The sequence below is a fragment of the Mauremys mutica genome, chromosome 5, assembly GCF_020497125.1.
Source record: "Mauremys mutica isolate MM-2020 ecotype Southern chromosome 5, ASM2049712v1, whole genome shotgun sequence".
Taxonomy (NCBI): domain Eukaryota; kingdom Metazoa; phylum Chordata; order Testudines; family Geoemydidae; genus Mauremys; species Mauremys mutica.
This window is the reverse complement of record NC_059076.1, coordinates 89,199,646-89,216,040: the sequence shown is the minus strand read 5'-3', so window position 1 is coordinate 89,216,040 and position 16,395 is coordinate 89,199,646. Positions and strand designations below refer to the sequence as shown.

At 41.9% G+C, this 16,395-nt stretch overlaps 1 protein-coding gene across 4 annotated transcripts in view; it reads left to right on the top strand.

Annotated features, from left to right (window-relative positions):
* TUSC3 (tumor suppressor candidate 3) overlaps positions 1–16,395 on the top strand; it is a 277,945-nt gene that overhangs the window by 223,960 nt on the left and 37,590 nt on the right. For 3 of the 4 annotated variants that reach the window (XM_045019079.1, XM_045019077.1, XM_045019076.1), the window contains one exon: positions 634–697. In XM_045019079.1, the coding sequence (XP_044875014.1) occupies positions 634–697 (64 nt within the window). Of the gene's footprint in view, positions 1–633; positions 799–16,395 lie in introns of all 4 variants that reach the window. The other variant, XM_045019080.1, reaches the window with a different exon arrangement.

The following is a 16,395-nucleotide window of genomic DNA, read 5'->3' as shown; positions in this document are numbered from 1 at the left end:
CAGCATCTTCAGTGGGTTGAAGATTCTGTGAATTTTGTAGCCTATGAAATGGTGGCTGTGTGATAGTCTGTTAATATTTTGGCAAAGTTCAACTTCCTTTCTCAATCGTCCTTGTTTTTTCACTTGACATTTGAATATCTGTTAAAGCCATGTTCAGAGATATCCCTGAACCCTCCCCAGTCAACAAGTGATCTTCAAAGAAGATGGACACACGCACACTCTTGTTGGTCAGTGTTAGTAGTTGCTAAGTGCTATCTATTACTCATCCCTCCCATCATTTAAATTGCAATGGGATGAAGAACTTGGAATCGCTCAGGTGGATGAAGCTTGTAAATTAAATTTCAAAATATGTGGGATTTCCAATTCATGGGTGGCCAATCAAGTATAGCAGTTTTTCTATATGGTGGACCTGGGCATTAGCTGTGCTTTTCAGATGGGTTGCTTTTAACAATGGTTTATAACAATGTAACTTTAGAAGTATATATCTTCTGCGAGCATTACACTATTTATGCATTGTTTTGCAAGACAGGTTTTATTTTAATTCTCACACACATACTAAATCATGTCATTTTCAACATTTTTCACAGCCTTAATGATGATGATTTATTTTTGTTTCTTACTCTCATTTTGCAGAGTTACATACATGGGAGCAGTCAGGCTCAATTTGTTGCAGAATCCCATATTATACTACTACTGAGTATCCTTCAGAAACCGATGGGTAGAACAAGGCATGCTAAATCAGAGTATGCTATTATATGAAATTGCTCTGACAGTGAATATCATTGAAGCCTTGAACAGGTATTGCATTTTCACTTTATTTACTATATGATTAAGCAGATACCTAGTGTTGCTGCTGTTTACTGTTGAGGAATGCTGTCTCCTACTGTGTATCTATTTAACTGCCAACTCTAACAATCTGCCTGGTACACTACTATTTTATATTGTTCCTTCCTTTTCTATCTTTAAATCATCAGCAGAATTTTTTCTTTTCTTTTCTCTTTGTATTGTCTGCTAATTTTAAAACTATTTTGTCTCAGCTTTCAGCTCTGTTAAATGTTGAGGAGAATATACGTGTTTTCTAGTTTGGAAAAATAGCAAAAATATTTATGAAAATAGATTATCCTTCCAGAGCTCTTTCTATGGAAAAGACACACCTGACTAGATGTTTCCTTGTTTGCACTAACTTCTCCTTCAATTCCAGTGGTGATAAATGGCCCACTACAGTTCCCATTAATGTCAAGAGGAAGACTCTGAGTAACTTGAGTGGGAGTTAGATGAAGACCTGCATGAACATTTCTGTAAAGATAAACTTGTGATTTCTCTAAACCCTTTTTCTGATCATAAGTTATGCTCACTCAATGAAAACTGTAACACGTGACTAATCACAGTTACCTTTCTCACGTGGGTGGGACGGGGAGGTGGAAGAGAAACAAATTCCCCAGACTGTGGAGCAGCAGCCAAAACCTTAGGGTTTGGTAATCACTTTGCTCCCTCCCAAATTTGGAGGATTTAGTAAGTGGATCCACACTGATGACCCTGTCCTACAGGTTCCAAAACCCTCTTCATGTTTGGGAAGATGGGCCCAGTGGTGCTGGGACAATTTTTATAGCACTGAAAGTGGAAACCATGTATTTGGGTTGTTGTTACTACTTCATACCAGAGGCTACGGCAGCACTGCCTGCACCCCTAGTTCCAGCTTCTATGGGTGAGCCCCCACAAGCATACTTCACCCCCTACATAGTGATCCACTGTCTGGGCTCCCAACTCCATGCAGTGAAACCATATCAATTTTTGTGTCTATTGGGTCTTAGGTGTCCCATAGATGGGAAGGGGAAGATTTAGCCCCCAAGTCCTGATCTTAGGCACACTGAAGTCAATGGGAGACTTTCAATTAACTCATTGGTCTTTGCATCAGGCCCTAAATGCATCAGATAACTATGCATCAAGGTGAGAATATATCCTTTTGAATAGATAAAAGCATTTTTATGTGTTCTTAATTTCTAAATTTGGCATTTTTGTTTTTAATATAAGGTTTTCAAAAGGTTTAAAGATGAATAAATGTACCAGAAATGTGCACATTGAAGATCAAATCAAGAGTTTTTCTGATTCACAGCTTCTCTCCTCATTCATAACAAATAGGTGATGCCTCTCACTTTTGGAATTTGGAGGTGGTCCAGTGTTATTGCTGGAGGATTCAGGACTGAGCCCTGCCTTTCAGCTCAGTCCACCGGAAATTCTGCCTCCAGTGGTGGAACAAGATGGCAGTTCAGCTGTGCTGGAGTCCTTTAAAAAAGAAGTGTCAGAATTCAGGGCAGTGGAATGCCTCAGGAGGAAGCAGAAGAGAAGAGGGGATCATGGGAGGAGTTGAGAGGAAGATAGGGCGCTGGGGGAGGACCAGGAGAGGTCACTCCCCTTAGATTCCATCCCATCCCTACTTCCCCCCTACCTGTGCCCATCTCCTGCTGCCCATGGGGCTCTATACTATTCAGGTGAGCCCATTACCTGGCTCCTAACCTCCTGGCTCTAGCTGTGCCCTTAGCTCCTGGTGGCTTCTGCCTCCATGTTCTCCTGCCTATTCCTGGCTGCAGTTTCCTCAGCTCTCTCTTCACTGACCTGCCACTGAGCACACTCTGCCAGTGCCTGGCACTTCGCAACTTTGGAGGATTCTCTGCAGCCAGGGAGGAAAAGGAGCCTGGCCTGCCACCATCAGATGTACTGATATGCTACCTTGGCTCCTTAAAGAAGTGCCAGAATGGCATTTCAGAGTATTCTGGCACAGCTTAAGCACTGCAGTTCAGTTGCTTCTCACCACTTTGTTTCATAAGTTGTTGCTGTTGTTCAATATCGACTTTATTTAAGCTTGTAGCTCCCCTCTTCCTCTCCTGAGCCGAGTCACTGCAGCAGCAAGAGTTTAACCCTCTGGTCTCCCTAGTAGAGCACTGCTCTAGCACTCTCCCTCTGCCACCACAACAGTGGTAAGGAAGCCCTGCAATCTACAAGACAAATCTAAGTGTTCTAGGCAGCATTTCAGGAGCCTCCTAGAGCGAGATAGCCCTTGTTGCCACAAACATCCTATCCTTCTTCTGCCACGGCATGGAGTTTCAGAGAGTTAGTGATGCCTGGCAGCCACAAGCCATCAGTGTTCTCAAGTTTTTCATTGTGAGTTATGCGATTTTGGCCCCTGCTGGAGTCAGTCTCACAATGACTCGAGACATTCCAGTCCCGGTGTGACTGGGCCCTGTGCAAGGAAGATTCCCCTATGATTTCCCCGTCTCCTGGGGAAGAGCAGCCAGTCAGGGCTGCTGTAGGAATGTTCATGATTTTTGACTGTGGTGTTGGCAGTACTGAACCACTGACCCTCACTTTGCCTGGGAATGAGGTTTTGAGTCAGACTGATGTGCCAGAGGTCTAATTTCCAGTGCGGGAAGACAAACACATGCTAGCTCTGCTCATGCTGTGCCAAAAAATAGCAGTGTGGCTGCAGTGTCATGGGTGGTGGCTTGGGCTAGCTGCCTGAGTACAGTCCCACCCAACCCCAAGGTACGTTTTAGGGCAGGTACCGTCCAGGCCACCACAACCACACTACTTTTAAGTGCTGAGTTGAGCAGAGCTAGCATGTGTATATCTTTCCACACTGGAAATTACACCTCCCAGTTGCTGTGTAGACAAACTCCTAGTGCTCTAGATCAGGCTCACTGCCCCTCCCTAACCTTGCAGCATCTCCCAGCATGCAGAGGAGCCTGTTATTTCTGTGGAGCCCTGTCTCAGGCAGCAGTGTATGGAAATAGTGCTTCTCTGGCATTCTGTATTTAGATTGTGGTAGTACCCAAAATGTGGTAGGTACTTCTTGAATACAGAGATAGATCCAGACTCTGCCTCCTACTACATTACTATTGATGTAAATACCATATTAAAAATGTACAAAGAAAACACAGATTTTTATAATATATATCTTATATAATAAAAATTCTGTGCTATCTTCCTTGTATGTTTTTTAAATATAGTCAGGTTTGGGTGTTTTTTTGTTTTGTTTTTTTATGAAGATTCCACATCCTTAATACAAGTATGAAAAATTTCCAATATGTGTTTGGGTTTTTGGAGGGGAAAAAGTGTTAGCAAAGTCAACATGCATCAAGATAAATAAGAAACTTCTGTTTGCATGTCATAATGCACTTGTCTGTCTTATTATTCAGGCTGTGATATCTTTTTGTTTTCTGGTACAGTCTATAAAATAGAAAGTCACTGTAACTGGCTGACAGAATGAATAGTTTCAGTGAAACTATTCATTGTCTCTTGCGACAAGAATTATCTAAAGTTTCATTTCACAGCTCAGTACTTTCAAGCAGAGAATTTGGATGCAAAGACATTTCACAAATAGTATAAAGTCTTACATACAAAAGACACAGTGCACAGTCAACCTGTGGAACTCTTTGCCAGAGGATGTTGTGAAGGCCAAGACTATAACAGGGTTCAAAAAAGAACTAGAGAAAGTCATGGAGGATAGGTCTATCATTGGGTATTAGCCAGGATGGGCAGGGATGGTGTCCTTTGCCTCTCTATGCCAGAAGCTGGGAATGAGCAACAGGGAATGGATCACTTGATGATTAGCTGTTCTGTTCATTCCCTCTGGGGCACCTGGCATTAGCCACTGTCGGAAGACAGGATATTGGGCTAGATGGACCTTTGGTCTGACCCAGTATGGCTGTTCTTGCGTTCTTATACAGACTTTAACAGTTACACATGAAAGAATTATTCTTGTGCAAGAGCTGAGTCGATTCACTAGACAGTGAAGAGTCTCCAGGGAGGAAGCCTGGGGGCACTGCTCCATTCCAGAACACGACTATTTGAGAATTAGCCCAGGGAGGGCTGCAGAAGGCCAGCGAGGTTACTGGGATAGGCCCTGTTGGACTGATTACCCCAGAAGGGTTCTATTTTGTTTCATGCATGGATTATGTGTGACTCGGCCAGAGGACTGATTCACTAAAAACCCACCTGAAAAAGAAAAACTTCTGTCAGAGAGCACCGCTAAAGCAGTGAGAGAGAAGGGGGACACATACACCTCCAGCCCCAATAGGAGATGCTCATGTGAGGTGAGTGTCCCCTGTCAGATGTCCACAATCTGTTTATATCTTGGATATATTTTTAAATAATAAAAAATAATAATAATAATAAATTATTTTAGTAAAGAGGAAAAAACACACTACTTTTAGCCTTTTGATGTTTACATAACTGGTTAGGCCTCATGAGCTTATTCTTGTGCAATAGTGAAGCAGAGACTTTAGAAAGGGATTTTTAAAGTAGAAATCATGTGAAACATCTTTTTAACTCCCTGCTCGACTTATGCATCAAATCATGGTTTGTAGAATTTTAGCATGCATAAATGCAATTTTCAGATCTAGGCAATACATCATTTGAGGAAAGATGGTTTTGTAGTTAAGAGGCTTGCAGTTTTGAGCTCTGCCACAGATTTCACGTTTGACCTTGGACAAGTCACTTAATATCTCTGTGACTCAGTTCTCCATCAGTAAATGAGGATAATTATACTTCTTTCGCTGACCGATTTTCAGTATTGCCTCTTTCGACTGTGAACTCTTCAGGGCAGGCACTGTAAATTACTGTGGCTGTACCACACCAACTATCGTGAGGCTCCAAATATTATTTATGGATTTATTCATGGAATATAAATAAAAATCTGGTCCATCTCCAGGTTTTGACTTCCCTTTTGGTTTATTGCCAACCTAATATTGATGTTAGAGGTCTCCAATGACATTTTCATATAACTAGCACAAGTATGAGTCTGAAAACTTTTCCTTATGCTGGAATACACCCAGTTAATGTATTGGGATGAGCTACAGTTAGTTTCAAAGCTTGCTGTTGCAAGATTACAACCTTCTGTCATAGACTTTAAAGTCAGAAGGGACCATTATGATCATCTAGTCTGACAGGCCACAGAATCTCACCCACCCACTCCTGTAACAAACCCCTAACCTATATCTGAGTTATTGAAGTCCTCAAATCGTGGTTTGAAGACCTCAAGGTGCAGAGAATCCTCCAGCAAGTGACCCATGCCCCATGCTGCAGAGGAAGCCGAAAAACCTCCAGGGCCTCTGCCAATCTGCCCTGGAGGAAAATTCCTTCCAGACCCCAAATATGGCGATCAGTTAAACCGTGAGCATGTGGGCAAGACTCACCAGCCAGCACCCAGGAAAGAATTCTCTGTAGTAACTCAGATCCCACCCCATCTAACATCCCATCACAGACCCTTGGGCATATTTACTTGCTAATAATCAAAGATCAATTAATTGCCAAAATTGTTCCTACTCATTGTGGCATTCTAAACTATCAGGTTTCTGTACTATATAAACCCTCACATCAGTGTAAATCAGGAGTAACTCTACTGAATTAAGTAGGGTAAAGCTGATAAAAAGGGGGAGAAGAATTGGACTCAGTGTATTTTTTTTTATTGCATGGGAAAAACTGAAAGGAAAAACTTGCCAAAATTCATACTTCATTAGAGATCATTCCCAGCCATAGACTGGTAACTACAATTGTATTTCTTTTAATGCATAATATCTAAAGATACATATTTGCAGAAGAAAATCAATGCTTAATGGAAGTCAGAATAATTTTAGGCTGAGATCACTTTTAATCTTCTATAATAATATACTATATTTTTTTCAACATTGGCTCTCATTAAATTGACAAAATCCTTCCCAGGAGCAACAGTAGCTTATCATCATGTGCAATTGAGAACGAAGCTTTATATAACGTAAAGATATTTGTCACGATCATCAGTTGGATGATCATTGCTGCAAGCTACTGTATGTAATTTACAAAAATAATAGCTTGTTTTATGTGGGATTATATATGTATTTTGACTTCCCTGAGTAGTAAGACAGTGATTAATAAATCAGCACAGAAATTGAGATGTATCAGCAGAAGAGTGAACACATACCACACAATAAACTATTAAGTACCAATGTCCATGAAATAGTTTTATCTAGACTGAAATCTGTATTTATTAGTAAATAGATATTAAATTAATCTGTTTGGAACCAGCAATTTGCTAGATGATTTACAGACATAATACAGTGTCCCTGCTTTGAATCCAAGGGCTCATTCCTGCAAAATTTACACATGAATAACTTGACTCGCATGAGTAGTCCTGTTGACTTCACGTAAGTCTTTGCAAGATTGAACTGATTGCACAATGCATATACAAGTGATGGGATGAATCCAAGTACAATGTGATTGATCAGTTAAGTTTAGCATGTGCCATGTTAATGCCACAGTTTGTTTAGGTTTTCTAATATTTATTTTTCTTTGTTGGGAGGACTAGAGTTCATAGATCTCTTGGAAGAAGTGTACTTTAAGGGAGGATTAACAGGAGAAGATAGAGCAAGTATGATTGATCAGGCCAGGAAGACAATTCCAGCCCTTAAAGTACTATATTAAAGAAGACACAATGGTGAGTTTAGGTCTATCCATAAGGGATAGCTAATCATAAGAGTTAGGTTGGGCAAAGTGGGCAGATAGCAGTGAATGAATAGAGACATCCAGAAAAGTAGGCAGGGGCTAAGGTATGCAGGACTTTGAAGGTCAGGACAAGGATCTTAAATTTGTCTTCTGGGCTTGTCTTCACTACGGAGATAAGTTGACCTAAGTTACACTACTCCAGCTATATTATTCATGTAGCTGGAGTTGATGTAGCTTAGGTCAATTTACCACAGTGTCTTCACTGCATTGCATCGATGGGAGATGCTCTCCGGTTGACTTTCCTTACTCTTCTCAGAGAGCTAGAGTACCGGGGTCGACCGGAGAGCGCTCTGCCATCGATTTAGCAAGTCTTCACGAGACCCACTAAATTGCATCGATAATAATCCTTTGCCAAATAGGATGGTTCATATGACACTTTAGTTTTGTGCCAGGAGCAAAAAAAAAATGCCATAAGCCAGTCCTCCATTGCCCCAAAGTAGAGAGACTGGGAAACGGAAAATATTCCCAGTGTCCTAGAAGACTAACTCCGTCATGTGGGAGTAGCCTGTAGGTTGTCAGTAGAATGCATGCTTTTTCTCCCTGGTTTAGGAAATGAGAACTAGATATTATGTATTGTGCCAAAATATAAAAACTGAATAAAAAAGCAACGGTCAGCATCAGGAATTTGGCAAAAGTTAGTGGTACCTAACCTTGCTGCTTGCAAAAACTACAGATGGGCCATTCCAGAACAGAAATTGCAAAGGGATGTTTTCAGGTAGTACCCGTGTTCCATGTGGTCGTGCTCTTCTGCCTGTTCATTTGGCAGACAGCTAGTATGGCAATGAGAATTCTAGAAATACCTGAGGGAGAAAGACTTGGCAGTGGTTTCCTACATGTATGCTTTCATGGACAGATTATTCCTCCCTGTCCTCTGAGGTCAAACTTCTTCTTCGAGTGCTGTCCCTGTGGGTGCTCCACTGTAGGTGACGGTGCGTCCCGGCGCCATTGATCGGAGATTTTAGGTAGCAGTGCCTGGTCGGGACGCACGCACTCAGTTGGTATCTCCCGTCTCGTTGGAATCTTCCTGAGCGCATGCGTCCCGCACCCTCCTCAGTTCCTTCTCAACCACCCTCGGCCGAAGACGGGACTCGGAGCAGTGCTGATCCTCTTCCCTGGTTTTTGAATGAAACAATTACATAGAAATAGTTAGTTAGTAATATCCTAGTTGTTTCCCTTCCTTTAGAATATTTACTTAGTTTAAAAAAAAATTTCCTCAGATTTGTCTCCCACAGAGACTCTCTCCCCTGGCATTACTAGTTCAATAATGCCAGGGGCTTCAGGATTCAAGGAATGTGCTTCCGGTCAGGACTTTATGCCAATGTCCAGTGGGCACTCACGCTGTGTAAAGTGCCTTGGCGAGAGACATAAATACTACATGCCTGCGAGGGACATTGATTTCTAATTTTCCCACCCACAACCCAATTCTATTGTGGTTGATGCAGCAACACACAGAACAAGGAGCCACGCTACTGGCCCACTCTGCAGGACAAGGACCTCAAACGTCTTGACCTCCTGGACCGCAAGGTTTATACTCTTTTACTTTGCAATTTAGAATTGCAAATTTATTCTACCCTCCTTGCAAGCTATGACCATGACAACTACAACATGCTCTTTGATTTGCCTCCCATATACCAAAGGACAGGAGAGCAGACTTCCAGTTAGTCCTCGTCGAAGGTCAGTTGGTGTCTAGCATGGCACTATAAGCATCCCTGGACATGTCTGATCCAGCAGCCCGCACCACTGCAGTGGTGATGTGCTGGTCTTCTTGGCTCTCGGCATCCAATATCCCCAAAGATTTGCAGTCCAAAGTGGAGAGTCTCTCCTTTGACAAAGATAACCTGTTTTCCCACAAACAAACAAACACAAACAAACAAACCCAATATGAAATCTTTCACACTATGAAAGACTCTAGAGCCACTTTCTGCACATTGGGCATTTACCTGTCCCTCCCCAGGAGACAAGGGTATCAACCTTACCAAATGCCCAGCGCAGAACAATATCACCAACCCCAGTCTACACTGTATGACACTGGTAAAAACCGCAACAGACCTCTTAGATGCAGGCAAACCCAGGCACAACCAACTACTTCCCACCATTGGGTAACAAACAACTTTGAAGTGCTGGTCGGGGGTGCATGCAACCACCCCTTGACTCCACCGCCTATTTGCCCATTTGGCTACCGCCTCCAGACTTTCCACCATGTCTGGCAACAGATCACGCAGGACCGTTGGGTCCTGGAAATAGCTCAGTCAGGTTACTCCATCCCTTTCCTATTTTCCCTGCCTATCCTTTCTCCTTCTGTCCCTCTTAGGGACCCCTCTCATGAGCACCTTCTCTGCGTGGAGGTGGCTCATCTTCTCCACCTAGATGCAGTCAAACATGTGCTGATGCAACATCGGGGAAAAGGATTCTACTCCCAAAAGAAAGGCGGGGGGTGGAGACCTACATTGGATCTACGCCAACTGAACATGCTTGTACAGGTGCAAAAATTCAAGATGGTCACATTGGGCACAATAATACCCACACTGCACAAGGGGACTGGTTCACAGCTTTCACCCTACAAGATGCCTATTTCCATATATACATTCATCCAACCCAGCAGACATAGTTTTCTGCATAACACTGACTCCGCCACTGAACATATTGGCCTCCCTACATTGGTAGACAAGACCAGAGAACCTATGCACGGACGTTCCCTTCCATCCACACTCCCCAGTACTCATGTTAACCATGGTCGCTTCCCAGATAGATTGCGGAGCGCACTTAGGCAACCACAAGGCACGGGGCCACTGGTCCCTATTAGAGACGCATCCACACATCAATCTCCTAGGACTCCAAGCTGTCAGGCAGGGAGGAGCGCAATCTCACTCCCTATGCACAACGGCAATTAAACTATGGAATTGGTGCATACATCATCACATAAAAGTCACCGCTTCCTACCTGCCCATGTGTCACAACACTACCGCCGACACACTCAGCAGACAGTTCTCCGAGAAACACGAATGGGAATTACATCCATCAATACCCCAACAGCTGTCCTCCCACTGGGGCACTCCATTGATAGACCTGTTTGCCACTCCTCAAACTGCAAATGCCATATATTTTGCTCCAGAACAGGACTCGGAAACACACCTCATTCCTTGGAACAACTCCTTCATGTACGCTTTTCCACTGATTCCACTCATATACAGGGTTCTACGCAACATCACAGAGGACAAGGCCCGGGTCATACTTTTTCCCCAGCTTGGCACAGGCAGACATGGTATCCTTACCTGCTATGCATGTCCATCCATCCTCCCTGTACTCTCCCCGACAGACCACATCTCTTGTCTCAGAACTATGGTCAGCTTCTTCATCTGCAGCTCTGGAAACTCCATCTGACGGTGTTGTTCTTTCAAGGTTTCAGTCCCACGAATTAGCCTGCTCAGAACAGGTCCGACATGTCCTCCTGCACAGTAGAAGGGACTCCACTCCTAAGACTTACCTGCAAAAGTGGAAATGCTTCTCCATCTGGTGCTTCCACAGATGCTTAATACCCCAGACTGCAACCCTCCCTGACATCTTAGACCATCTTTTCAAACTAAAACAGGACAAGTTTTCACTCAGTTTTATCACAGTACGTCTCATGGCCCTTACCGCCTTCCATGACACTCTGGACAGCTATTCACTTTCACACGCCCCACCATGAAACGCTTCCTTGCAGGCCTGCAAAACCTCTACCCTGAGATTCATTCACTAGTAGCCTCCTGGAGTCTCAACCTAGTTCTCTGCACTCTTATGAAACCTCTTTTCGAGCCCTGGCCACTTCATCCCTGCTCCACATGTCCAGGAAAGTGGCTTTCTTGGTTGCCATAATGTCAACAAGAAGGGTTGGTGAAATAAGCGCCCTGATGGCCTACCCTCCCTACACCATTTTCTCTAAACACAAGCTTACCATACAAACTTGGCCCAAATTCCTCTCCAAGGTGGTGTCTACCTTCCACCTTAATCAGTCAATACACTTACGTGTATTCCATCCCAACCCTCACATGACTCCACAGGAAGCTTCATCACATACCCTCGATGTCCAACGGGCTCGTGCATTCTATCTTGACAGAACTAAACCATTTCGTGAATCCCCTAGGCTTTTGTTTCTACTACCTAGAGATCAAAGGGTGATGCTATCTCTAAGCAAAGACTCTCCAAGTGGATCTCCACCTGCATCAGATCTTGCTTTCAGACCCAGAATATTCAACCACCAGAGGGTGTTAGGACTCATTTTACTAGAGCAATGTCACATCCATTGCCTTCCTCCACAGTGTACCTGTTACAGACGTATGCAAGGTGGCCATGTGGACATTTGACCACACATTTGCCAAACATTATGCTATCGCATGGGATACTACAGCAGACAGCATAGTCGGCCATATGGTACTTTCTACCTTTGTTCCTCACACAACTCCAGAATCCCACCAACCATAGTGGGTACTGCTTTACATTCACCTACAGTGGAGCACCCACAGGGACAGCACTCGAAGAAGAAGCGAAAGTTACTCACCTTGCAGTAACTGAAGTTCTTCGAGATGTGTGTCCCTGTGGGTGCTCCACTCCCCACCCTCCTCCCCTCTACTTTGGAGTATTAGTATGATTTCTCCACGGTAGTGAAGGAACTGAGGAGGGTGCGAGATGCACGCGCTCAGGAAGATTCCAACGATACGGGAGATACCAACTGAGTGCGTGCGTCCCGACCAGGCACTGCTACCAAAAATCTCTGATCAACGGCGCCGGGACGCACCATCACCTACAGTGGAGCACCCACAGGGACACACATCTCGAAGAACCTCAGTTACTGCAATATGAGTAACTTTCTCTTTTCATTGCAAGGGGCCATGTCTCCTTTTAGCACTACTGCAATAATAATGACTCTCATAATTCATGAGTGCCTTTGCCACTTGTGAGTAATAGGGCCACCTCAAGCTCATGCTTGTAAAATATCTGCACCACACTACACCATGTATTCATTTTATCTAAATTCTATAAAGACATGTGGTCAAAGAACATTATTAAGGTTGCAAAATATAACAACAGACAGTAATGTCAGTTCAGCAGGAAGGAATCTTTATAAACACAAATCAAAACAAGGTAATATTAGCAAAAAGTTTCAAACTCTTTCCCAACTTGAGGATCAACCCATCCCTCAGTGCCTAGGAACCCTGCAAATCCATCTGATACCCAGCATTTTCTTCTTTCTCTTTCTCTCTTCAGCAGCCTTCTAATTTACATTTTACTGAACTCTTGTATAAGGAGAGAGAAAGGGGAAGCCAGGATTAACCCTTTGTGATCAAGAGACCAGTTAGATTCCCACTCTGACAAACAACAAACATATTTTTAAGTGCTGCTTTGTCCTTTATGTCAAAACCAAAGCACATTTTTACCTGAAGACTTTTTTTTAATTCTTCTTGTTTCAGTTTTTTGGAGCTGCAACATTTAAGATAAGGTAATTTGTCACTTTAATACTTTGCTTGTGCAATAGTAATCCTCATAATGCAGATTAAGTCTTTAAAAGATGCAAACATATTTTCATTATCAAAAGGTTTTTCCATTATTAAGCAAATTACTTCATTGTACAGCAAGAGATAAATTTAAGGTCATTATTATAGGAATTTTGCAAAAACTATTAACCCGATAGTCATTTTTTTCATTATTTATCGTAAACTTAAATACATTTAATTCTGATAAAATGTTTGCAACTAAGGAGGAGTGGAAGTCTTTTAAATTTGATAACTTGGTATGTCAAGTCAGAATGTAAAGTGACAGCATAGTGCTGTGTAGGTGGATGTTAGACAAAATGATTGAAAAAGAGAAAGGAAGCTTATCAGATACAAAGCAAAAAATCTGTCTGAAATCTGTCTTGCAAGATATTTCTGCTCCTGCAGAATGAATTCTATTGAAGTGCATGGAGTTCTTCTTTGGGGATGAGGAACTCTTCCTGCAAAAGGGATTAATTTTAAGGCCCCTTTCTATGAGTCCATACAGCGAGTGAAAATGTAATCATCGAGGGCCAGACTCTAATATATACTGAGTTGCATGCTTGTGGAGTAAGGTACTATTTGATATGAATAAGGGTATCAGAATATGGCCACCACAGAGAGTGGGAATAGTATAATGAAGTTGAACTTTTGTAGTAGTATGATTGATTGATTGTTTTATATAGGTTTTTATATTAAACTCATCACCATAGTACTAAGAGAGAATAAGAGGGAAAAATGTAATGGAGAAGAAATAGGACTAAAACCACAAAGCTATATCATAGCATCAGTTGTGAGGTGGAACTTTTAACTGAGTTCAGTAAAGACTTCTGATCAAAATTGTGTGATATGGCCCCCAAGATTACAAATTAATGCACATTCTCTACTGTCTAATTGCCAAATTATCCACCAAAATTTTATAAAGTACCATGTGGATTCTTCAGTCTTTCTGCCAACTACTTAGTTAAAGGAGCAAAGAATCCTGTGGCACCTTATAGACTAACAGACGTTTTGCAGCATGAGCTTTCATGGGTGAATGCCCACTTCGAAGTGGGCATTCACCCACGAAAGCTCATGCTGCAAAACGTCTGTTAGTCTATAAGGTGCCACAGGATTCTTTGCTGCTTTTACAGAACCAGACTAACACGGCTACCTCTCTGATATTAGTTAAAGGAGTCTCTCTCATGATATCTCCTCCTATCTCTCCTCTTTCCCACTACTTGGTTCTCAAAATATTTCATAGTGTTGCCCTTCAAGAAGGGTTCTGAGCATCATTAGGAGTCACTGAAATGCACAATAGCTCTATAACCTTATGCTGAGCATTTAACCATCACAATATGCAATTTAATTATTTCATATTTGAACGGCTAGAAGTTTGATACTATATTTGGTGCAATACTTTTCTCCATGTCACATGCTCTCTTTATGACTAATCTGGCCACTAGAGTTTAAAGGACGATATATTGGCATTTTTCCATAGTCAGTGCTGATAAAGGATCAATATTGTTGCAAAATGTTCTGCATAGGCTAAACAAGGCAAAAAACCTTATGGTCAAAGGCTGCATTTGGATGCACACTTGGCTCCCACTGACTTCAGCAGGACTCATGTGAACACATTTGATGATAAAATGTGAACATTAATGTATTCATAGTGTATTCATTATAAAGTTGTACAAAGGGGGGCATAGAAAATGGATAAGGAGCGATAGACATTGAAGAGAAGTAGAGTGTGTGTGCGCGTGCGCTGTAAGTCAATATTTTGTACTGGGGGGAAAAATTAGTAGAATGATGCACCAGTCTGAAAATGAGGAAATGTGTTTGAAAAGTGGGAGATGGTGAGTATAGAATTACAAACCCTTAGTCATGACTAGCCTAAGTACCGTTCGCTTCAGGCAATGTGTCTGAGTTTTGTATTTGAAAGTTAAGAGATTACAGCTAGTAATAAAGTTCTTCAGCTTGCTTAACCACTTCTAATGCTCAATGCTTAACGAACCATAGGGATGTGTATATGTTTGTGTGACTTGCATGCCCCAGAGGTAGGAAAGCTATACGAGCAAATTACAAAATAGTCTGAGAGCTAGCAATAATTTCATAGTTGGTAGGATAACAAGCTATGCTAACCAGAAAATGTAGGGGAAGGATATTGAGATTTATAAGATACTGATTAATCATTTACAAATCCAGAGGAGATATCAAAATTTGAGGAAGAATTGTTTTTAAAAGGTTCATCAAAGAAACTACACTCACAGACATATTTTGGATAATACATAATTTGGATAATACATATCATAAGGCATATGACTCCCATCTAAATTAGTTAAACAACCAGTATTTTTAATGTTAGTACTTGGCAAGTTCATTTAAAACTCCAAAACTCTATTCTGCCTTCATTGTTCAATCTGTTTCTGCAATTGTTCAATATCCTGTCAGAATGTAAACTGCTAGAGAGTGCACTCCCAGGAAAGATTTGGGAACATAGGATAGATTTTTGATGTTTGACTAAAGCTTTTTTCCATAAACCTATGAGATTGGAGAAAAATCTCTCCCATTCTGCTGCCGCTAAAGTATTTTCATTCATCAAAGATTGCATTAATACCTTACCTACATACTTCTGGTGCATGATGTTGGGTAACACTCTGTCCTCAACCTTTTTGGGGGGATGGAGGGCTTACAGTTTCTGGCTTTTTTAAATTTATTTTAAGTTTGACTGGCAATTTTCACAGCAGCACAAGTGAAAAGGATACATCTTAAGTTGTCTAGCACAGTCAGCTGAAGGAGTTGTACAGAGTCTGAGATTGTTACGTGGAAGAGGATTCAGAGCTGGCGCGACTGTTTGAAGCTAGAGAGATCAGATAGGAAGAAGAGTGTTCTCAGTCTCGCTGAATAAGAGTGTGGGAGAGTTGTTTCTGAGCTCGGGGGTGAGGGGATTGAATTGGATGAGGTGAAAGGGCTTTGGGAGGCTCTGAGTCAAGAAGGAACAGGCTAGGAGGATGGAATCAACTGCTTAATCCCATTCCTGGGATGGAGTTTGAAGCTGCAAGCCACCACGAAGTAGAAAGATCTGAATGATATATTGTATTACCAATCCTCTGAACCATCCAGTTCTCCTTCTCTTGAGCGGTTTGGGTGAAATTGATAGTTATGGTATTGTCTATTAGAGTACGATAATAGAAACCATCAAAAGCTTATTACTAATAAGTAGGGCTGTCTAGCGATTAAAAAAATTAATCACGTTAATCATGTGATTAAAAAAATCGCCATGAATCTCACTGTTAAACAATGATAGAATACGATTTATTTAAATATTAAATATTTCTGGATGTTTTCCACATTTTCAAATATATTGATTTCA